Here is a 26,353-nt window from a genome sequence, read left to right as displayed (position 1 = left end):
AACAATAAATCACTTGGCAAAAGTATTTACTTCCTGCCTGCACTATGTTTCAATCCCACTATCGTGGAACAAGGCTAAGGTTATTTTGATACACAAGAACGGAAGTATTCACAATATTAAAAACTACCGTCCTATCAGCTTGCTCTCAATTTTGTACAAAATTTTCACAAAGATCTTGTTAAACCGAATTAGTTCCACCCTAGACTCAGCCCAACCTATAGAACAAGCAGGATTCCGAAGCACTTTTAGCACTATTGACCACATTCTGACCGTTAGTGAAGTCATAAGCAGAGCGAATGAATACCAACTGCCTCTCTGCGTTGCCTTTGTTGACTTTGAAAAGGCATTTGACTCCGTTAGCCACGTAGCTGTCCTCCAAGCTTTGAGTGAGCAAGGAGTGGGAGCAGCATACATTGAAGTGCTCAGGAAAACCTACGAGAATTCTTCATCTTATGTTAACATCGGCGAATCAACTCAAGAATTCCGCATCATTAGGGGTGTCAAGCAAGACGATCCCATCTCCCCAAAACTGTTGTCTGTTGTATTGGAAATGGCTATGTCAAAACCGAGCTGGGAAGGTAAGGGAATTAATGGAAGAAGGCTTACCAACTTGAGATTTTCTGATGATATTGACTTACCGGCCAAAGACTTCGCAGAGCTCCAAAACTTAGTTACAAATCTTGCATCGGAATGTCAGCTGGTTGGCTTGAACATGAACCTTTCCAAAACAAAAGTAATGTCCAACAAATGGGTCCCAGCTGGAGATGTGAAAGTCAAGGACAGTCCACTAGAAGAGGTCAGTGAATATGTCTACCTAGGCCAGATTATAAATGTGAAGGGAAACATAAAGCCAGAAATCTATCGACGCATCAAGGTTGGCTGGCAAGCATTTGGGAAGAATTCAAAAGTATTCAGATCAAAAATGCCAGTAAATCTGAAGAAAGCAGTATTTGATCAATACATTCTTCCTGTGATGACGTATGGCTGCGAGACATGGACATTGAACTCATTTACAAAAGGGAAACTTAGGACAGCACAGAGAGCCATGGAGAGATCAATGCTGGGCTATATAAGAAAGGACAGGAAAAGGGCAGATGACATCCGGTCTGTGACGAAGGTTAATGACATCTTAGAGACAGTAGGTTCCTGGAAATGGCAGTGGGCTGGCCACGTCGCAAGAAGAAAAGACAACAGATGGACGAAGCTAGTACTGGAGTGGAGTCCGAGAGAGCACCGGAGTCCTAGAGGAAGACCACCAGACAGATGGGACAAAGACATCAAGAAGATCGCTGGTAACACCTGGCAGAGAACTGCCCAAGACCGTCCCACTTGGAGAAGACTGCTGAAAGCCTACCTGAATCCACGGCTCGAAGAGGCCACATCATTTAATGATTGAACTGGCTGATGATGATGATGATGTCAATATTATAAAAAGAGGAATTCAGAGTGTGGTCTCATAAGTTCTAAATTGTTTAAGCAAGCATTACCGAGCCTTAAAATATTATTGCTGAGTTTCTTAAATAGCAGTTGGGCGCTCGGATTTGTACCTGGGAATTAAAATGTTGTAGAAATGTGTACAGTATTTAAGAACGGTGACAAAATGAAAGCTTTAAAGCACAAAGGCTTAAGCCGATTACGCACAGTATTCAAAATTCCTATCATGATAACTGAAAGACATATGTACGAGATGGCAGAACTACTTATAAATGGTTTTTAAAACTGACAGTTCACTGACTGTATATTCACTATGAAATGACCAAGTTAAGTCGCTTTAATTGATTATAAGGAAGTTGTCGACAAGATAAATATTGTGAAGTTATTTCAGATATTGCTGGACAAGGATTTCCTGGTCTTTTAGTAAGAGTTGTGTAAATTATATACGTCCGAACTTAACACTGTTGCTGCATCTCGATAGATACGAGAAAAGATGCAGCCTCTGCGACAACGTGTGGTTAGGTGCCTCTGAACTCAACGATTAAATGAGTTTTGCGGTTGCTTGTTTTTGAACACGCGCCAACAAGGCACTCGTTAACGTATAATCTTGAGGTGCTGCCGATCGTGAACATTCGGTTGGAGGAAGTATTTGAAAGGAAGCATGTTGAACAGTAATTCACAAGTGGGGCATGTCGCCAAAGATTGAAACATTAACGGAAGTTGACGCTTTATGCGAATTCCGTAACATGATTTCATTACTATTATTCAAAAATACCTTTGGAAAAACGACAATAATAAACTAATACTGGCGTCTCAATCCATTGTGCTTAATTAAATTCACACAAAAACAATATAAACGATGAAATAGTCCATCATCGACAATGAGGGGCATAATTATTTTATCAACAAAGTACGCAACTATAAGGAGTTTCACGTGGTGGTACGACAAAAGTTGATATTAAGTTATACATTTTCTCTCAATATTTTAAATATTTTGTGGATGATGTTGCCTACAAATAGTCAACTTCATTACTCACGGATTTCAAAATTACTAATATCTTTTTGTCTTTATTCAGTGGCTTTAACCGAATATGAGGAAGAGAAAAACGGGGTCTGTACTTGCGTGTGACAGTGAATGATTATAATATGAATATCTCCACAGTAAAGACCAGAATATAGGCACTCAACGAAAAGGAGAGAGAGATAAGATAGCTATTTAATAGTCAAACAATGATACAAACCGTTATATCATGTTTACGAGATTAAATAGACGTTCAACGTTAACATCAGTAGAGAGAAGAGGAAAGTTTATTCCTTATGTGACACATCAAGTATAGCTTTGGGGATAGCAAGTCAGACGATGCTTAAATTGCATAAATTAACAAAACCGAAATTGCTCTATGGATGTAAATGTTGTAAAAGATATGAGCTCTCCAAAAGAATGGGCGGATTAGGATTACTATATACGAAGCGAAAAGAAAATATCGAACTAGAAGTAAATATATTCAACCAGGACAAGGAAAAAGCAAAATAGAGTCACAATTCGAATATACTTGGGGCAAAAATGGATGGAGCCAGAATACTAAGGACACTGCTGAAGTACAAACAATAATACGGAAAAGTAGAGCGTTGGCTACCGAATATGGGTTGGTTATAGTAATACTTCTGAGAGGGAGAAACAACTAGGAAATGATTTAATTCTTGATGCTGCCACTGATGAATGAAGAGAACATAGCTGTTTACGACAACATTCAAACGTCGTTTGGAATGCAAACGAGTGTAAAGTTCGACACTTCCGGCAAATTGCTAGAGAGTCTGACAGTATCGGCACTCATTTCACTCTGTCACAACGAAACGACGCCGGTGCTGTACAGACACCGGAGAAGACACGAGTACCAGGAGAGACACTTCATAATCCTAGGTGCATCAGGCCATAGCACCAGAAAAGCTCAGTCGACAGCCAGGAACATGAGACCTCTGTCAGTATACGTGTCCGCTCCTAATAAGCAACTCCCTGTAACGCCGAAAATATCCTCAGGAAGCACAGGACTCAGACGTCGCTCCCAGAATACCTCGTACGGATAACGGGGTGCCACCACTCCCAGACACACCCCTCCTGCTCCGGAAATACGCTGTCTAACAGCCCTGGGGAGCCACGCCCATGGATGTACAGTCGTATTTCGTTTCACAAGGAATGTTAAAAATTAATGCTATTTTTACTTCCGAATGTATGGAATTATGAATAACAATAGAAAAACACTCAATAACCGTTCAAATTATCATAAAAATTATAACAATTAAAACGTCAAGAAAGATAACAGTCAAGCTGCATGCAGAGATTAGGCATTCCACTTTTGAGCAGGAACACTTAACGAGAATTCAGAGAGGAAATAAGCACGTGGAACTCGTCCTACTGGCATCGCAGTCACCAGTCTTCTATACTGTACTTTCGGTATTAGGTCAACTATGGTTTATTATGGTTTCCATTTTCTTCTCGGTCTGCCAAGATATCTGTTCCCTACTGGTTTAAAGTTTTTTTATCTGACGTGGTAATCTCCCTGGATCCATTCTCCGTACTTGTTCATTCAATTTCTTTTTTTTCATCCAGTTTTTCTTTCACCTTCCAAATTTTCAACTCCTTTCGGATATCGTCATTAGGTTTTTTTTATTTTTATTTTTTTACATCCCTTCACTGCTCTAAGAAATCTTATTTCTACACCTTGTATTTGTTTTTTGTCTTTTATTCAATACCCACGATTCACTTTCATGAAACTGTTATATTTTCACTCGTGTTTTTTTTCTGTGGTTTATGTTTTAAGGTTCTGTTAATTGTTCCACAGATACTTCCAAATATGAATATGTTCTTCGTATTCATACAATATTTTACATCCAAAATAGCTAAAATATCTTATCTTTTCTATTGCTTTTTTCACTAACTACTATGATACTTCTCACTGAATATTTTCTACAAAATGCCATTGACATAGATTTACTAGAAGATACTTTCGCATTATATCCGGTTCATATTTTATTTAGTTCATAAATTCCTGTTTGTAAATCATCTTATCTTGAAAAAAATCGTGTAAGTTTGTCAGCATATAGGAATGATTTTAGTTGCACCGAATTATTTAGTTGTACTCCGATGTTTATCTTAGGATCCAATCTGCAAACTTCATCATCAAATATTGATCAGCGTACGGGATAAACTACATCCCTGTCTAGCTTCTTTATGTACTTGTATTGTGTCTGTGTATATGCCTTCTACATCTAAGATTTCTGGCGTTTCTTTATACAGACTTTTGATAGCTGCTATAAGCTGTAAAGAGTAACGCCCGTACCCACTATTCTGCATAACTTTTCTCTAAGCACTTTATCAAAACTTTCACAATATCTATAAAACCAATAAGTGTTGTTTTGTTAAAGTCTCTCTGCTTTGCAGTAAACTGTTGTAATATGAATCCAACCTGTTCCTCCTCCACTAGCAAACATTGTGCTACTGTTTTTAGACTTGTGTTTAAAGTTCTCTATATGCTGCGTCATAGAGGCTTATCCCTCAGCATTTTGACATATATTCTTTCGCCTTTCTTATATGTCGATATTGCTTTTGTTTTCTTCCTTTTTCGTGCTACATCTTGTTGCTTCCAACATATGTTAAAACATTGTTCAAATGGCTCTGAGCACTGTGGGACTTAACTTCTGAGGTCATCAGTCCCCTAGAACTTAGAACTACTTAAACCTAACTAACCTAAGGACATCACACACATCCATGCCCGAGGCAGGATTCGAACCTGCGAACATAGCGGTCGCGCGGTTCCAGTCTGAAGCGCCTAGAACCGCTCGGCCTCTCAGGCCGGCAACATAGGTTAAACAAATGTAACAATTTTAGATGTAGTTACAATCGTCCACAATTAATTAACTTAGGATTAATTCCATCTAAACCTGTTGCTTTTCGATTTTTTGTGGTTTTCGAAGCTGTTGTTAGTACTTTCATTGTTAGGTCATCTAGTGCGTTTACTTCTGATTATGGATCTTTCTTCTCTTCTCTCCCATGTAAGTATGATACCACAGGTTTTTAAAATATTTAATCCACTCCTCTTTGGTAATATTAGTCAAACAAATTGTATACTTTTCTATTTTATTTAAAGCTTTCAAAGGTTTATATTCTTACTACTGGTAGTCATGAATATCACGTAATATATTACCAACATACACTGAGGTGACAAAAGTCATGGGATACGTCCTAATATCGTGTCGCACCTCTTTCGCCCGGCGCAGTGCAGCAGCTCGGTCACGGACACAACATATCACTGGAAGTCCATACTGCCTCTATAGCCGTCCATAATTGCGGATGTGTTGTAGGTGAAGGTTACTGTGCACGAACTAAACACTCGACTATGACCATAAATGGCCGATGGGACTCATTCGGGCGATATGGGTGGCCAAATCGTACTCCCGAATTCTTCAAAACGTTCTTCAAACCAATTACGAGCAATTGCGGCCCGGCGACATTGCGCATTGTCATTCATAAAAGTTCCATCGTTGTTTGGGAACATGAAGTCGATGAATGGCAGGAAATGGTCTCCAAATAGCCGAAAATATTCATTTCTAGTCAATGATCGTTTCAGTTTGACTTGAGGACTGTAATATTATTGGATTTCAGCTACTTTGCATGTGAGATATTTGTCATTAAAGAAAAGGACAGCCAACGAGCTGAAGTTCGTAAAGATGCTAAGCCTCACAGCGCGAGAGTAAAGAGATGAAATAGTTTTTTTAAATGTTCGCCAATACCAAAACGCGCGTCCAGCGTTTAAATATTCTGAATAAACACTATGACCCGCTGGGCGCAGGTATTTAAAATCATTGCCGCAGCGCTTGATAGCAAGAAGCTGCGAAACAGAAAAAAGAACAATCTATCTTTTGTTAAGAAATATTCAAGAGACTTCATTATCCCTTGTATTTTTGGTCGCCGACATGTTAAGACGTACTACATAGCACTGCTACAAGTTGTATTTTTATTTTGTGTAAAAACTATGTGAAACGACGAACAAACATTTCGGTAACCCGGGTGAGGATACAATGTACTTACTCACACGCAAGGAAATTTAATTTTAAGAAGAAACGGACTGACAAAGCAGCGATTATTGGACTGCGCCATTTACAAAAGCAATATCAGATGTAAGGCATGCATGTATTGTTTATTTGTCAATGTGTAGAAGTTTAACGCCAGTTTGTTCAAAATATATTAATATCTTACGATGCAGTAATTTTCTTCTTATTCTTTTCTTTCACTAACAAAAAATGATGTTCAAATTGTATATTGTAACTAGGCTGTTTAGGTTTTCTTATTGGTAACGCCACGTATTGCTCTGTATGAAAATCACTGGCTGTGCTGTGTGCAGTCTGTGGCTAGTTTGCATTGTTGTCGGCCATTGTAGTGTTGGGCAGCTGGATGTGAACAGCACGTAGCGTTGCGCAGTTGGAGGTGAGCCGCCAGCAGTGGTGGATGTGGAGAGTGAGATGGCGGAGTTTTGAGAACGGACGATCTGGACGTGTGTCCATCAGAGACAGTAAATTGGTAATATTGGATATCATGGACTTTTGAACACTATTAAGGTAAATACATTGTTTGTTCTCTATCAAAATCTTTCATTTGCTAACTATGCCCATCAGTAGTTAGTGCCTTCAGTAGTTTGAATCTTTTATTTAGCTGGCAGTAGTGGCGCTCGCTGTGTTGCAGTAGTTCGAGTAACGAAGATTTTTGTGAGGTAAGTGATTTGTGAAACGTATAGGTGAATTTAGTCAGGGCCATTTTCTTGTAGGGATTATTGAAAGTCAGATTGCGTTGCACTAAAAAATATTGTGTGTCAGTTTAAGCACAGTCATGTATAATTTTTCTAAGGGGACGTTTCATATGTCGACCCCTAGCCGAGGATACCTCACCGGAATCTTCTGATTTTTTCTTGCAGTTTGTGTAATTAGTGTAGCTTTTGTTTCTTGCTAGCGCGTAATTGTAGAGAGAATCTCCTTTGTAGTTGCAGTCTTTCATTGTTGTACAGTAAAACAGTTGTGGCATGCATGTAGATTTGCACCAAGTATTTCGCAGCTGCGGTGGCAATTAACTAGATATTATTTTCAGTGCTATGTTAATGTGTTTTCTTATTTTGCTCTTCAAATTGTGCTTTTCTGTGTTATCGTGTGAAATATTGTGACAATAATGGCGTGTGAAAAACGTAACACTAGGCTCCAAAGTAAACTTAGAAATAATAGTGACGACGAGGGTAGCTTATCAGCACCATTGTGTAATGAATTAACAGACATTCGAAGTAGTAATTTGGTAATTGTGCATAGGGGAATGGAGCAGGCGGCAAATAATGGTGTAGACAGTGAAAAAAATAGTGAACAGGGGAGCATTATCGATCGATCGGTCGGCAACAGCTCGCCTCAGGAATCCGAAATGACAGAACACAATATTGCAAATACTGTAGACCCAGGTTTAGGGTCCTCACCGTTTTCTCAAATGAGTCAAGACACATTTTCTGCTTGTCAAAATGTGAATGTTGCCTGTGAAAATGCACTGCCGAAAAGCATAGAGAAACAGATTCCAGACTCTAATACATTATTATTGCAATTAATGCAACAAATGGAACAAAATCAGAGACAAACACAGCAAAAGCTTCAAAAGTTAGACACAATGGAACAAAATCAGAGACAAACACAGCAAAAGCTTCAAAAGTTAGACACAATGGAACAAAATCTTCAAAAGTTAGACACAATGGAACAACACCAGAGACTAACACAGCAACAGTTAGACGCAATGGAACAAAATCTTCAAAAGTTAGACACCTCACTTGAACAAACATGTGAAGATTTAACTACTTGCAATAGTATCGAAGAAAATTGATGGAGATCCGAAATGTGAAATGATTTGGGTGAAGGTCACGGTTAAAGCAGGCTCAGATATGGTAATTGGATGTCTCTATAGGCCCCCTGGCTCAGCATCTGTTGTGGCTGAGCACCTGAACGATAATTTGGAAAATATTTCCAGTAGATTTCCCCACCATGTTATAGTTCTGGGTGGAGATTTTAATTTGCTGGATATAGACTGGGAGACTCAAACGTTCATAACGAGTGATAGGGACAAAGAATCCAGTGAAATTTTTTAAAGTGCTATATCTGAAAACTACCTTGAGCAGTTAAACAGAGAACCGACTCGTGGCGATAACATATTAGACCTTCTGGTGACAAACAGACCCGAACTATTTGGAACAGTTAACTCAGAACAGGGAATCAGCGATCATAAAGCGGTTACGGCATCGATGATTTCAGCCGTAAATAGAAATACTAAAAAAGGTAGGAAGACTTTTCTGTTTAGTAAAAGTGACAAAAAGCAGATTACAGAGTACCTGACGGCTCAACACAAAAGTTTTGTCTCAAGTACAGATAGTGTTGAGGATCAGTGGACAAAGTTCAAAACCACCGTACAATATGCGTTAGATGAGTAGTTGCCAAGCACGATCGTAAGAGATGGAAAAGAACCACCATGGTACAACAACCGAGTTAGAAAACTGCTGCGCAAGCAAAGGGAACTTCACAGCAAACATAAACATAGCCAAAGCCTTGCAGACAAACAAAAATTACGCGAAGCGAAATGTAGTGTAAGGAGGGTATGCGAGAGGCGTTCAGCGAATTAGAAAGTAAAGCTCTATGTACTGACTTGGCAGAAAATCCTAAGAAATTTTGGTCTTATGACAAAGCGGTAGGTGGATCATAACAAAATGTCCAGACACTCTGTGACCAAAATGGTACTGAAACGGAGGATGACAGTCTAAAGGCCGAAATACTAAATGTCTTTTTCCAAAGCTGTTTCACAGAGGAAGACTGCACTGTAGTTCCTTCTCTAGATTGTCGTACAGATGACAAAATGGTAGATATAGAAATAGACGACAGAGGGATAGAGAAACAATTAAAATCGCTCAAAAGAGCAAAGGCCGCTGGACCTGATGGGATACCAGTTCGATTTTAGGAACTTGCCCCCCTTCTTGCAGCGGTGTACTGTAGGTCTCTAGAAGAGCGTAGCGTTCCAAAGGATTGGAAAAGGGCACAGGTCATCCCCGTTTTCAAGAAGGGAAGTCGAACAGATGTGCAGAACTATAGACCTATATCTCTAACGTCGATCAGTTGTAGAATTTTGGAACACGTATCATGTTCGAGCATAATGACTTTTCTGGAGACTAGAAATCTACTCTGTAGGAATCAGCATGGGTTTCGAAAAAGACGGTCGTGTGAAACCCAGCTCGCGCTATTCGTCCACGAGACTCAGAGGGCCATAGACACGGGTTCACAGGTAGATGCCGTGTTTCTTGACTTCCGCAAGGCGATACAGTTCTCCACAGTCGTTTAATGAACAAAGTAAGAGCATATTGACTATCAGACCAATTGTGTGATTGAAGAGTTCCTAGATAACAGAACGTAGCATGTCATTCTCAATGGAGAGAAGACTTCTACAGTAAGAGTGATATCAGGTGTGCCGCAGGGGAGTGTCATAGGACCGTTGCTATTCACAATATACGTAAATGACCTTGTGGATGACATCGGAAGTTCACTGAGGCTTTTTGCAGATGATGCTGTGATGTATCGAGAGGTTGTAACAACGGAAAATTGTGCTGAAATGCAGGAGAATCTGCAGCGAATTGACGCATGGTGCAGGGAATGGCAGTTGAATCTCAATGTAGACAAGTGTAATGTGCTGCAAATACATAGAAAGATAGATCCCTTATCATTTAGCTACAAAATAGCAGGTCAGCAACTGGAAGCAGTTAATTCCATAAATTATCTGGGAGTAGGCATTAGGAGTGATTTAAAATGGAATGATCATATAAAGTTGATCGTCGGTAAAGCAGATGCCAGACTGAGATTTATTGGAAGAATCCTAAGGAAATGCAATCCGAAAACAAAGGCAGTAGGTTACAGTACGCTTGTTCGCCCACTGTTTGAATACTGCTCAGCAGTGTGGGATCCGTACCAGATAGGGTTGATAAAAGAGATAGAGAAGATCCAACGGAGAGCAGCGCGCTTCGTTACAGGATCATTTAGCAATCGCGAAAGCGTTACGGAGATGATAGATAAACTCCAGTGTAAGACTCTGCAGGAGAGACGCTCAGTAGCTCGGTACGGGCTTTTGTTAAAGTTTCGAGAACATACCTTCACCGAAGAGTCAAGCAGTATATTGCTCCCTCCTACGTATATCTCGCGAAGAGACCATGAGGATAACATCAGAGAGATTAAAGCCCACACAGAAGCATACCGACAATCCTTCTTTCCACGAACAATACGAGACTGGAATAGAAGGGAGAACCGATAGAGGTACTCAGGGCACCCTCCGCCACACACCGTCAGGTGGCTTGCGGAGTATGGATGTAGATGTAAATGTAGACTGAGTTACATACAGTCGAATCGAAATGTCAAAAAGTCTGTAATGACGTAAAAACACAAATTTGTGAGCATTTACAACCTATTTTTTCGCGGCATGAAACTGCATTACAGAATCACGAAGCAGCTATAAAAGAACTACAAACTATTGTTCATGAAAATCATGAGACCTTGCAAGCTAAAATTGACTTAGTTGCATCTACCGATTCGGTTACGCAACTTGCAAAATCTCAGGAAAACTTAAAGGACACAGTAGATACTCTGAAAATTGGTTCAGAAAGACACATGGAGGAAATTAGTTCATTATCAGAGAAAGTAGTTCGGATCAGCTAAATAATTTATCTACGAAGGCAGATGATAATCTGAATGACACAAAACCAGTAGTCTTTAATGACACAGAAGAGTGCGAACAAATTAGGAAATTTAAGCAAAATCAGAATCAAATTAATACGCAACACCAAAGAGAAACCCGGGAAGTACAAGATCAGCTGACACAGGTAATACAAGAATTACGTATTTCAGAGGACTCTCGCGCTCCAATACGGGAAGAGGGACATAGAAATACCGAACAGCCACAAAATAATAACACGGGGTACTTCGGAAATTATGAAAGAAATTGGCAAGGTACACCGAATATTGAGATGGAACCGCCGAAACGAAGTAACAATGACCGATATGCGACTCGTCGACATGATGATTTTTACTATAAGCTGTTTATTACTAAACGTAAATTCAAAACATTTAAGAATTCCGGCAACGACATTCATCCACAAGCGTGGCTTCATCAATTCTGTCATTGTTTTCCTCCCAACTGGTCATTAGAGCACAGATTAGAATTTATGTGTGGCTATTTAGAGAATGAACCAGCTGTAAGAATGCGATCGGTCATTCACGATTGTCACAGTGAAGGAGAATTTTATCATGCCTTCCTCTCAGCATATTGGTCTCAAGCTACACAAGACCGAGTAAAACATAGCATCATAATGATGAAACATTCCGAACAATCTGAATTTTCCAGTCTTGTGAAATATTTCGAAGACATCAGTACCTGTCAAACCCATACAGCCCCTCAGAACTCATCCGCATTTGCTTAATCAAACTGCCTGAACATTTACGACATATTATTTTGGCAGGACGTTGCAAAGACGACATTGAAGCTTTTCAGGGACTCTTACAATAATTAGAAATTGACACTGACAATTGCGGAACGCGAAAACAGGAACACAACAATTACAGGTCACATCCGTCACAATTTTGCGATGACAGAAATAATAACTGGATACGACTAGGCTATTCTTACAACGTAAATCGTGACCAAAACAGACACCAGCCATATGACAACCGTTGGCAGAATAATAATATTTACAGAGAAAGATCGCATTTCCGTAGTAATGAATATGACAGATATATCCACAGACACAGACAATATGGGAACAAAAACAATTATTATCAAGCGAGACAGAATAACTTCCGACGCAACAGTTCAGTGTACAGTTACAATTCAGGGAGAAATTCTCCACCAGGTGACCGACAAGAAAGAAATTATGGAATATACCGACATGACGACAGACAGTATAATCGTAACGATGGACCTGAATTGCATCAGAACTGGCGGGATTCAAACAGGTCAGGGCCCTCTCGACAAGGTGAATTTGTAGAAGTTAGGTCCCCTAATCCTAGTAACGACGTGCGCCAACAAAGAAACAGACAATGACTCGCACTGCAGGCAGCCACCTGCGTCGACTGGCTCAGAGAAAAATAACCTAGACGCTAACATTGAGAAAAATTCCAGTATTCTTTACCGATGTATACCGCATGATAATTGCTTTCGAGTTGAAACTCTGCGTACTAGAAAGGGTAAAAGATTGCACCACATTTCATGTGTAAAACCGTTTATTGAGAGCTAATCTGTTTTTTGATTTAGTCTTTGGTATAAAATTTTTCACTTCACGTTACTAGTACTCTTTGTCACACTTAGAAGCTGTTAACATGCAACTATGTTTTAAAATGAACTATCCAGTCTAGAACCTAGGGAACATATTTAGACAGTAATTACAAATGCATTGTTATAGTGAACGGACGACACAGTGTTATTGTGTGTGTACATTCTTGCTTGTTAGTTGCACGATTACGTAATGACTATAAGGCTTACATACTTAGAACATATACAGGTACTGCTAATGAGATTTTAATGCAACATTTTGGTTTACTTGAAAATACTTTCTGGATTTGCAGTACATTCTGTGAGATTATAGATAACTTAGCATTTGGTTTCTTTGACAGCTACACGATTATATCACGATGCTACCAATATGTGACACAATTTGTATTGCTGCTTTTTGCGGTGTATCTGTTTTATATCTGCACAGTTTTTCTGTATCATTCTCCAAAGTAAAACATGTTTTAGTAGTAATTTTCGTAGTATAGCGACAATGTGACAGCCTTTTTCGTAGCACAACAATAGTTACAGTATAGTACTTTCTTGATCACGGTAATGTACGTAATAACTACGATATCTACACGCATAGCATTTCACTTTTGTTTATGATGAGGTGAGTACATTGACTTCAGCAGAACTTTGCTTACAGAGGACGATAACTACGACACTTCCACAGAATTATCTTATGGCAAGACGCACATTTAGCGCTAAAGGACACGCATTTGAGTGATTAATTTTGTACTTAAAAAATTTATTTTTAAAGATTTTTGAATTACAATGATACAAAGGTTTTCCATGATACATAATTACTGTAATCTGTAACACCTGAGGGTATAATTACATTAATCCTCAGGGGGGTACATGCTTACTTTGTGTACCATGTGTGTGGCAAGTACAAGGAGCCCTAGCTAATATGGTATTTGCTTATACAACTTTACACATCAGTATCATATTTCTCCAACACAGAATTACACAGCTACCTGATTATTTAGCAGAGAAACAAATATTTTTTTACTACGTCAGTGCCAGATGTTTATGCAATTACACAGTTGGATAACTTCACACTCATGAAATTGTATTTTGTCTGTACTTTGTGAACTGTTCATACTTTTTTGGAACCATTGTGATAACATGAGAGCTTTGAATGATGTATTTGGTAAGGGATCATGATTTTTGAAGTACGTTTGAGGTAGATGACTTTATTGAATGTCTTGAAATTATTGAAAGAAGCTGCGACGATTCTGAGATGTGATTGATCTGTTATGATGGTATTATTACGATGACGATGTGTATTATGCTGTTGAGGTAAGTTTAGGATGAATAAGCTGATGCTATATGAGGAACATTATTACGTGTTTATATGTATATGAATAATAAATAGAAGTTAGGGACTCTGGTTTGTGAAAAAGGATGTTGGAAACCAAGAATCGTACTTTAAGAGTTATGAAATGTGTGTATATGCGTGAATGTATCACAATGCCGGCGAAAAATTTTTGGACTCTGTTATATTTATAGGATTTTGTTTCTACACATTTGTAACGCAAATTTTTGACCTGTGAAATTTTTGTATGAGACTGTCACTGTAGCGGAAACTGCTGTCGTAAATATTTCCATAAGAAAGGTAAGTGACCTTGACGTAATGTGTTTTGGGCGCCCAGCTGAGAGATAGTCGTGTGACAAAAGAAAGCCATTAGGTGGAGAAAAAAAAAGAGGCCATTATCCTCGCTATTGACATTTCTTTGTAGAAAGCATCGCAAATACAACACGCTCAAACTTGAAAATATATGATTACACTGTGGAGCTCTTAATTTATGATATTTACTAAAATGCCTAACGAAATGATGAGAAACATTTTACATCTATTGTCTTTCTAGTTGAGAGATTTTTTTGCCTTTGGAGACGCCATTTGCATAGTGAATGACGTTTCATATGTTGCTTTATATGTATATTTGCTCATTTCGTTTAATATCTAGTTTCTAGCTGCAGCAGCATTGGTTAAAGTAAAATTTAATAGATGTACTAATATAGATATTTTATGCCCACAATGAGTGGGTAACTTGTTCCGTAGATAAATCAAGGTGATGCATCACTCTAGTGTTAAGATGTGACATAGGTATTAAACATGGCCATATTTACTGTAATATTTTTTCTGCTTGAGCTTTGTCATGTTTAGGTATAAGTTATAGCATTTGCTGCTGCTGTTTGCCAGGCACAGTGCTACTAAATGTCACTTTGTATTACTCTGTTAAGCCAGTTTTACTACTGATTTATTTTTCTTGTTGCTGCATATTGGCTCATATTAGTTGTAATGTTGCATTTGCTCTGTTAATTTAGATTTACTGCTGCTTGCTTTGCCAATTTACATTTTTTTGGTCTTGCTGTTTGTATAAATTTGTTATGTGCTGCTGCATTGCCTCATCTCTTGGTATATATATCTGAGCTCAGTAGATTTAAGTTAGCTTAAGAGAGGGTAGACGATATAAGAAACTAACTATGATGATTTGGAAGAAATGCATTGAGAAGCTATAAGAAAATGGTTTGGCCAAAAAAGTAGTGTACAGTGGAGAAAAACTATTTTTGAAAGAGGATGTGAACAGAATACAATAAGCATGCTTGGATATGATTTTTTCTGGCGGAAACAAATGTTGAAATAAGAGGAAAGATCTACAGAATGAAGTTTTGGGTTGGACTGCAGTACCAAATGTCGCACTGAAAACAAACCCTGTCCTGTATTTTTGTGTTATTACACTATGTGAATTTGTGTTTTTCCTGTCTTTATGTGTTTAGCTAATAAGATTTATGTTGTAGAATTTTTCAAATACTATGTTAATTTCTTTGTAAAGATGTTTAGACATTATTTATTCTTTTCTGTTTTAATGATCATGTGTGAAATTAATGTTGTAAAAACTATTCTCATCATTTTATATATTTACTTATGTCATAATTGCTGTAACACTGATGTATCTGTTTATTTCTATTCTTTTGTAAAACCTGTACTACTACAAATGTTATCTGCACTGTTATGTTCTTTAATGATGTATTTTGTACCTTTGTAATTGGATTCTTATGTTGTAAATTTATAATTGTATAGACTCCAGTTCTTTACATTAAGTTTCATTTCACTGCACACGTTTTTGTTGGTCATAGTACACACAGAATATGCGAGAAAAAAGGGGGCTGTTAGTGTTTGCACGTGTGTTAATAATTCAGCAAGGGACTGATTAACAGCATTGCTGGTTCTAAGGACAATTCCAAAAACTTTGTGAGTGCACAAGTGGTGGTTTATGGACTTGCTATACTGTCTGCAAGACTCTTCGATGGTGATTGTGCACCTGCACAGTTGCAACAGATGGCTGCTGGCCATCTCTACAAGGACTACAGTGAGTCTACACCTTTGATGACCCACCAGTACCATTATTTCTACTAGGACTACAGTGGGTCTGCATCTTTGATGGCCCACCAATACCATCATTTCTACAAGGACTACAGTGGGTCTGCGTCTTTGATGGCCCACCAGTACCATTATTTCTTCAAGGACTGCAGTGGGTCTGCTCTGTGATGACCTACCTACCAATACGCTTCAAAACTTTGACTGACTCTGCTGTGGGTTTTCTCTGTTGTGGCCGATTACCTGTCTGCATGTCAAGAGTCAGCATTGTCTTTCCGTTGGAAGGACAATACTACTTCTTCAAGACTGCATGGAAATCCACTACTTCCGTGTGCATTTTCTTTTACTGCTTAGACTTTGACAAAAACACTGCTATTTTACTGTGATGAACGATCAGGACTGTCTTTATGGACTGTGAGAAAATTTTAGCTTTTGACCAACATTGTATCAATAAGTGTGTGCATTTGATTTCGTTGTTATTGTAATTGTGAAAAAATTTTAACAAATATGTACTGGCCAGTGCGCAAAACAATTTGTAAAATTTTTTGTGGGGAGCATGGGGGCTATGTAAGTAGGCTGTTTAGGTTCTCTTATTGGTAACGCCACGTAGTGCTCTGTATGAAAATCACTGGCTGTGCTGTGTGCAGTCTGTGGCTAGTTTGCATTGTTGTCGGCCATTATAGTGTTGCGCAGCTGGATGTGAATAGCGCGTAGCGTTGCGCAGTTGGAGGTGAGCCGCCAGCAGTGGTGGATGTGGGGAGTGAGATGGCGGAGTTTTGAAAACGGACGATCTGGACGTGTGTCCACCAGAGACAGTAAATTTGTAATATTGGATACCGTAGATTGATATATATATATATATATATATATATATATATATATACATATATATACTCCTGGAAATTGAAATAAGAACACCGTGAATTCATTGTCCCAGGAAGGGGAAACTTTATTGACACATTCCTGGGGTCAGATACATCACATGATCACACTGACAGAACCACAGGCACATAGACACAGGCAACAGAGCATGCACAATGTCGGCACTAGTACAGTGTATATCCACCTTTCGCAGCAATGCAGGCTGCTATTCTCCCATGGAGACGATCGTAGAGATGCTGGATGTAGTCCTGTGGAACGGCTTGCCATGCCATTTCCACCTGGCGCCTCAGTTGGACCAGCGTTCGTGCTGGACGTGCAGACCGCGTGAGACGACGCTTCATCCAGTCCCAAACATGCTCAATGGGGGACAGATCCGGAGATCTTGCTGCCCAGGGTAGTTGACTTACACCTTCTAGAGCACGTTGGGTGGCACGGGATACATGCGGACGTGCATTGTCCTGTTGGAACAGCAAGTTCCCTTGCCGGTCTAGGAATGGTAGAACGATGGGTTCGATGACGGTTTGGATGTACCGTGCACTATTCAGTGTCCCCTCGACGATCACCAGTGGTGTACGGCCAGTGTAGGAGATCGCTCCCCACACCATGATGCCGGGTGTTGGCCCTGTGTGCCTCGGTCGTATGCAGTCCTGATTGTGGCGCTCACCTGCACGGCGCCAAACACGCATACGACCATCATTGGCACCAAGGCAGAAGCGACTCTCATCGCTGAAGACGACACGTCTCCATTCGTCCCTCCATTCACGCCTGTCGCGACACCACTGGAGGCGGGCTGCACGATGATGGGGCGTGAGCGGAAGACGGCCTAACGGTGTGCGGGACCGTAGCCCAGCTTCATGGAGACGGTTGCGAATGGTCCTCGCCGATACCCCAGGAGCAACAGTGTCCCTAATTTGCTGGGAAGTGGCGGTGCGGTCCCCTACAGCACTGCGTAGGATCCTACGGTCTTGGCGTGCATCCGTGCGTCGCTGCGGTCCGGTCCCTGGTCGACGGGCACGTGCACCTTCCGCCGATCACTGGCGACAACATCGATGTACTGTGGAGACCTCACGCCCCACGTGTTGAGCAATTCGGCGGTACGTCCACCCGGCCTCCCGCATGCCCACTATACGCCCTCGCTCAAAGTCCGTCAACTGCACATACGGTTCACGTCCACGCTGTCGCGGCATGCTACCAGTGTTAAAGACTGCGATGGAGCTCCGTATGCCACGGCAAACTGGCTGACACTGACGGCGGCGGTGCACAAATGCTGCGCAGCTAGCGCCATTCGACGGCCAACACCGCGGTTCCTGGTGTGTCCGCTGTGCCGTGCGTGTGATCATTGCTTGTACAGCCCTCTCGCAGTGTCCGGAGCAAGTATGGTGGGTCTGGCACACCGGTGTCAATGTGTTCTTTTTTCCATTTCCAGGAGTGTATATATATATATATATATATATATATATATATATATATATATATATATATATATATATAATGACTTTTGAACAGTATTAAGATAAATACATTGTTTGTTCTCTATCAAAATGTTTCATTTGCTAACTATGCCTATCAGTAGTAAGTGCCTTCAGTAGTTTGAATCTTTTATTTCGCTGGCAGTAGTGGCGCTCGCTGTATTGCAGTAGTTCGAGTAACGAAGATTTTTGTGAGGTAAGTGATTTGAGAAACGTATAGGTGAATTTAGTCAGGGCCATTCTCTTGCAGGCATTATTGAAAGTCAGATTGCGTTGCGCTAGAAAATATTGTGTGTCAGTTTAAGCACAGTCATGTATAATTTTTCTAAGGGGACGTTTCAATATGAGCTTTGTTACAAGTTCGCTGTTTATCGCGGTGTCTCGATTGTATTTGGGAGACCACTAATGTGTTCAACTTCCTATCTGTTAATCTTTCTCTTGCGAAATTAAACTAATTTGCTTTCATTTCCATTTTTATATTCAAATAGGTCCCTTAGGTATTTTCATCGAAGATTCTGATTGTGCGAGGGCAATCTGGGTCGAAAGGTCAATTAAGAAAACACCTTCGCATAATCAATCCGTACGTCTCCTGAACACAATCGAGAACCGACGCATCGGTGATCTATTAACAATCTCCCTCTCTCTTTTAAAGTCGTACTAAAAAACGACCACACAGGATAGCCGTAAGTGCGCAATCTAGAGTTAGGTTGCATTTTGTCAGTAAATATCACCAACCAACAGTTACAGCCTGACTGTTATTAATAAGCAAGTTCCTAACGCGAGAGGACCCAGTCCATTCCATGAGAACACAGCCCACATCATTATGCAGCCACCACCAACTTCTCAGTGACTTGTTGACAACTTAGGTCCATGGGTTCGTGGGGTCTGGGCCACCATCAGCCATTACCAACTGAAATCGGGGCTCATCTGATCAGGCCACGGTTTTCCCGTTGTATAGGATCCAGCTGATACGGTCATGAGTCCAGGAGAGGTGCTGCTGGCGACATCGTGGTGTTAGCAAAGCCACTCGCGTCGGCCGTCTGCTGCCACAGCCCATTAACGCCAAATTTCGCCACACTATCCTAAGTGATACGTTCATCGTACGCTCCACGTTGATTTCTGCGGTTATTTCACGCAGCGTTGCTTGTCTGTTAGCACTGACAATTCTTCGCAAACGGCACTGCTCTCGGTCATTAAGTGTAGACCATCGGCCACTGCGTTGGCTGTGGTGAAATATAATGCCTGAAATTTTGTATTCTCGGCATACTCTTGACACTGTGGATCTCGGAATACTGAATTTTCTAACGATTTGTGAAATGGAATGTTCCATGCGTCTTCTTTGTCTTATTTTTTTTTTAAAAAAAAGAACAAACAATGTATTTACCTTAATAGTGTTCAAAGGTCATCATAATATATATATACATCAGTTCATGACATCGAGTCTTACAAATTTACTGTCTCTGATGGACACACGTCCAGATCATCCGCTCTCAAAACTCCGCCATCTCTCTCCCCACATCCACCACTGCTGGCGGCTCACCTCCAACTGCGCAACGCTACGCGCTGTTAACAGCCAACTGCCCAACACTACAATAGCGAATATTACAACAATTCCAACCAGCCACGGATTTCGCACAGCACAGTCAGAGATTTACATACAGAGCGCTACGTGGCGTTACCAATATAAAAACCTAAACAGCCTACTTACAATTCAAATTCCACTGTGACCACGCGTACTCGGGTTCTGCACGTAACCCTTGCTGGCACTTACCGGCGAGTTCGGTGACTACGACGTCGCGGTCACGCACCGTGTAGATGAGCTGTCCCTTGACGATGAGGTCGCGCACCTCTTCCACCAGGTTGTACAGCTGGCTCTGCTTGTCCTTCACCCATGAGCAGATCTGCGAACACCAGGCGTGGTGTAAGCACACAAGGTGCTCAGATGTCTTTTCTATTGCTACACAATTTTTGTGCAACTTGCGCGAAGGGGAAGCCTTTTTATATGTACTGCTAGCTGCTACCGGGGCGCGTTGCTTGGCTCAGACTGGTTAAGGGGAAAAGAGACAGAAGATAAAGTACACGATTCTGATTTGTATGGGCATTGGATACATGTCCTAATCTTTTTCTCCCTCCTGTCTCCGTCCTCCTCCCCCTCGCCCTTTCTTTGACCATCACCACCTCCTTCCTCCTTTTTCTGTCCATCACTTCCTCTCCCCTCTCCCTGTTCACCTCCTTCTTTCCGCTTTTTATATCAATTTCCTGCCACTCTTCTCTCCATTTCCCATTACCCTCTCTCTCTGACCTTGTACGTGTTTTTGTGAAGATTCTGATTCCGTTGTAGGTCTACTCACAACCTGGTAAGCCACAAATACAACGTTCCTGTTTGCTGATAATGTTTCACTAATATATATCTTATTTGTATATGTATATATTATATACATTAAAATATGTAGCCTGTATGTGTCCACACATTTATTACAGTAACGTATAAAAATTTGAACAAAATTGATCGAGCAATTTTTAACACTTTTGGTAAACATTTTTCCCTATTTTATATTACATACATATTTATATATTAAGAATATTTACCCTACGTCTGTCCGAATGTTCATCAGAGCATTGTGTAAATATTTGACGTAAATGTGTCAGACACTTTTCGAAATTATGGTAGTAATGTTTCCCATTTATCGATTACATATTTATTGATACATTATGTATATTAAAAATAGGTACATAAGAACAGGTGTGTACATAAATGCAACATCCTGTTATAATTTCGAAACAATCAGAGAAGAAGTTTCATATAATATTTTGAGCAAACGAACATTTATATCTTTATTTATGTATATGTAAAAGTTCGTTTGTTTAGAAACTTAAAGCTCCAAAATTTCTTCAGCAATTGATTTGAAATTTTGACACGACATTGTATTCAAATACGTGCATGTTTTTATATACTTACTGGAGCGCGATATATATGGGCATATGTTGTTATCGTTGTTATCAAAAACATCATGTCCATTTGTTCAAAATCTTAAAATTTCCGAAAGTTCTGCACTGATTCCATTCAAATTTTGACACATTTCTTTGAACACACGTGTCTCATATACACCTAGAAGGGCGCCGTATGATACCAAAATATATACAGTATATCTATTATTTTTATTTATTATTCTCTTTTCTAATATGGATGGACACCCTATGGTATCATATGGACCTCCAGTAGGTATATAAAAACATACGCATATTCGGATGTAATATTGAGCTAAAATTTCAAAGGAATCAATAAAGAACTTTCGGAGATTTAAGATTTTGAACAAACATACATCATGTTTTTACTAACAACGCAATGTGGCCCCAACAGGTATATAAAACACGATATATTTTCAAAACAATGGGTGAAGAACTTTCGGAGATTGAATAGACGCACGCAAGTCGAAGTGCTGTTTACTTTGTATCACCTCGAGCTTCGGATTTTCAACTTTAAGGCGGCGAGCGGTTTTGTAGGAGCAGAGTGGAATGCGGCAGGACAGGACCACGTGAGGGACACGTGCGTAGGTCGCCCTCCGGACACGATAAGCCCATTACCACCCACGCTGAGTGCCGGAGCCAAATCCGGGCGGAGTTGGTAGCGATATCGAGGCGGGCGAAGCTGCTATCGTCTTGCGGCGCGTACAATCCCCACAGGTATTTCAGGGCGCTTTACTTACTGTTGAGGATAGCACAAGCGGGCAAATAAACACAGAATTCAAATGTCAAACAGGACATCTCCCTAATCTCAAAAGGACACAAACGAATTAAAAGTAATCAAACAAATTGCTGTTGAAAATGAACACGAAACAGATATCATAAACAAGCTCAACAGGCCGGCCGTTGCGGCCGAGCAGTTCTAGGCGTTTCAGTCTGGAACCGCACTGCTGCTACGGTCGCAGGTTCGAATCCTGCCTCGGGCATGGATGTGTGTGATGTCCTTAGGTTAGTTAGGTTTAAGTAGTTTTAAGTCTAGGGGACAGATGACCTCAGATGTTAAGTCCCATATTGCTTAGAGCCATTTGAACCATTTTTGAACGAGCTCAACAGCAATTTAGAAATGAAAGGCAATGAAAGTCACCACTCACACAAGTGCACAACGAAAATGTCTTGAAACACAGAGGCAGAACACACTGACAACATGGAGGACCACATCACATCGGAAAAAAGAAACAAATGATACACACTAACACATAACAATAAAATAGTACATCGAATTAGAAATATAATGAAGAAACAAAGGATTCCAATAGAATTCAGACAATCAACACAATACAAAAAAGACTAAGAAAGGCATAAGAACTAAAGACAATTTCGGTAGTGTAGGAATATACCAACTCATGTGCATCTCCTGCCGATCCTGACACATAGGACAAACAAGCAGGAACGTCTGAACAAGGCACACAGAACACATGAGAGCTCTGAAGAGTAGCAGCACACAATCCACAGTCGCAGAACTCTAAATAAATGAAAACCACCAGCCAACAAATGTCGAAACTGATCTACACATCCTTACAGACAGCAACACTTTACGTCGCAAATTAACGATAGCAGAAAACTATCACGTACAAAAGGCTTCAGTAGAAGGGAAAAAGTCATATATGAACACACAGTACTATACAACGACACGCTATTTACTGCTTTAAAACAACAAACACAGGACACATATATATATACTGGGTGGTTCATTGATAGTTATCGGGCCAAATATCTCACGAAATAAGCATCAAACTAAAAAACTACAAAGAACGAAACTCGTCTAGCTTGAAGGGGGAAACCACATGGCGCTGTCATAGGTCAAACGCATATCAACATCGTTTTTTTTTAATAGGAACCCCAATTTTTATTTCATATTCGTGTAGTACGTAAAAAAAATATGAATGTTTAAGTTGGAACACTTTTTTCGCTTTGTGATAGATTGCGCTGTAATAGTTACAAACGTACAAGTACGTGGTATCACGTACCATTCCGCAAGTGCGGACGGTATTTGCTTCGTGATACATTATCCGTGTTGAAATGGACCGTTTACCAATTGCGGATAAGGTCGATATCGTGCTATTGTGATAAAAATGCCCAACGGGCGTGTGCTATGTATGGTGCTCGGTATCCTGGACGACATCATCCAAGTGTCCTGAACGTTCGCCGGATAGTTACGTTATTTAAGGAAACAGGAAGTGTTCAGCTACATGTGAAATGTCAACCACGACCTGCAACAAATGATGATGCCCAAGTAGGTGTTTCAGCTGCTGTCGCGGCTAATCCGCACATCAGTAGCAGACAAATTGCGCGAGAATCGGGAATCTCAAAAACGTCGGTGTTGAGAATGCTACATCAACATCGATTGCACCCGTACCATATTTCTATGCACCAGGAATTGCATGGCGACCACTTTGAACGTCGTGTACAGTTCTGCCACTGGGCACAAGAGAAATTATGGGACGATGACAGATAGCGACGAAGCGTCATTCACCAACAGCGGTAACGCAAACCGGCATAATATGAACTATTGGGCAACGGAAAATCCACGATCGCTGCGACAAGTGGAACATCAGCGTCCTTGGCGGGTTAATATATGGTGCGGCATTATGCGAGGAAGGATAATTGGCCCCCATTTTATCGATGGCAATCTAAATCGTGCAATGTATGCTGATTTCCTACGTAATGTTCTACCGATGTTACTACAAGATGTTTCACTGGGTGTCAGAATGACGATGTACTTCCAACATGATGGATGTCTGGCACATAGCTCGCGAGCGGTTTTAGCGGAATTGAATAGCGTTATTTCATGACAGGTGGATTGGTCGTCGAAGCACCATACCATGGCCCGCACGTTCACCGGATCTGACGTCCCCGGATTTCTTTCTGTGGGGAAAGTTGAAGGATATTTTCTATCGTGATCCCCCGAAAACGCTTGACAACATGCGTCAGCGCATTGTCAATGCATGTGCGAACTTTACTGAAGGCGAATTACTCGCTGTTGAGAGGAATGTCGTTACACTTATTACCAAATGCATTGAGATTGACGGACATCATTTTGACCACTTATTGCATTAATGTGGTATTTACAGATAAACACGCTTTAACAGTATGCGTTCTCAGAAATGATAAGTTCACAAAGCTACATGTATCACATTGGAACAACCGAAATAAAATGTTCAAACGTACCTACGTTCTGTATTTTAATTTAAAAAACCTACCTGTTACCAACCGTTCGTCTAAAATTGTGAGCCATATGTTTGTGACTATTACAGCGCCATCTAAAAAAAAAAAACAAACGCGATGCATATTTCGTGAAATATTTGGTCTGGTCACGATCAATGGATCACCCTGTATACCGGGTGTTACAAAAAGGTACGGCCAAACTTTCAGGAAACATTCCTCACACACAAAGAAAGAAAATATGTTATGTGGACATGTGTCCGGAAACGCTTACTTTCCATTTTATTACTTCTCTTCAAATCACATTAATCATGGAATGGAAACACACAGCAACAGAACGTACCAGCGTGACTTCAAACACTTTGTTACAGGAAATGTTCAAAATGTCCTCCGTTAGCGAGGATACATGCATCCACCCTCCGTCGCATGGAATACCTGATGCGCTGATGCAGCCCTGGAGACTGGCGTATTGTATCATAGCCGTCCACAATACGATCACGAAGAGTCTCTACATTTGGTACCGGGGTTGCGCAGACAAGAGCTTTCAAATGCCCCCATAAATAAAAGTCAAGAGGGTTGAGGTCAGGAGAGCGTGGAGGCCATGGAATTGGTCCGCCTCTACCAATCCATCGGTCACCGAATCTGTTGTTGAGAAGCGTACGAACACTTCGACTGAAATGTGCAGGAGCTCCATCGTGCATGAACCACATGTTGTGTCGTACTTGTAAAGGCATATGTTCTAGCAGCACAGGTAGAGGATCCCGTATGAAATCATGATAACGTGCTCCATTGAGCGTAGGTGGAAGAACATGGGGCCCAGTCAAGACATCACCAACAATGCCTGCCCAAACGTTCATAGAAAATCTGTGTTGATGACGTAAGTGCACAATTGCGTGCGGATTCTCGTCAGCCCACACGTGTTGGTTGTGAAAATTTACAATTTGATCACGTTGGAATGAAGCCTCATCCGTAAAGAGAACATTTGCACTGAAATGAGGATTGACACATTGCTGGATGAACCATTCGCAGAAGTGTACCCGTGGAGGCCAATCAGCTGCTGATAGTGCCTGCACACGCTGTACATGGTACGGAAACAACTGGTTCTCCCGTAGCACTCTCCACGCAGTGACGTGGTCAACGTTACCTTGTACAGCAGCAACTTCTCTGACGCTGACATTAGGGTTATCGTCAACTGCACGAAGAATTGCCTCGTCCATTGCAGGTGTCCTCGTCGTCCTAGGTCTTCCCCAGTCGCGAGTCGTAGGCTGGAATGTTCCGTGCTCCCTAAGACGCCGATGAATTGCTTCGAACGTCTTCCTGTCGGGACATCTTCGTTCTGGAAATCTGTCTCCATACAAACGTACCGCGCCACGGCTATTACCCCGTGCTAATCCATACATCAAACGGGCATCTGCCAATTCCGCATTTGTAAAAATTGCACTGACTGCAAAACCACGTTCGTGATGAACACTAACCTGTTGGTGGTACGTACTGATGTGCTTGATGTTAGTACTGTAGAGCAATGAGTCGCATGTCAACACAAGCACCGAAGTCAACATTACCTTCTTTCAATTGGGCCAACTGGCGGTGAATCGAGGAAGAACAGTACATACTGACGAAACTAAA

General features: G+C 40.7%; 1 protein-coding gene across 1 annotated transcript in view; it reads right to left on the bottom strand.

Moving 5' to 3' along the window:
- LOC124545688 (myosin heavy chain kinase B) overlaps window positions 1-26,353 on the bottom strand; it is an 81,638-nt gene that overhangs the window by 15,926 nt on the left and 39,359 nt on the right. Inside the window, exon 3 of the mRNA XM_047124638.1 lies at window positions 20,313-20,442. Within this exon, the coding sequence (XP_046980594.1) occupies window positions 20,313-20,442 (130 nt within the window). The remainder of the gene's footprint in view (window positions 1-20,312; window positions 20,443-26,353) is intronic.

The sequence above is a fragment of the Schistocerca americana genome, chromosome 1, assembly GCF_021461395.2.
Source record: "Schistocerca americana isolate TAMUIC-IGC-003095 chromosome 1, iqSchAmer2.1, whole genome shotgun sequence".
Taxonomy (NCBI): Eukaryota; Metazoa; Arthropoda; class Insecta; order Orthoptera; family Acrididae; genus Schistocerca; species Schistocerca americana.
Note: the sequence above shows the minus strand (reverse complement) of the source record. Positions and strands in the feature narration are given on the sequence as shown.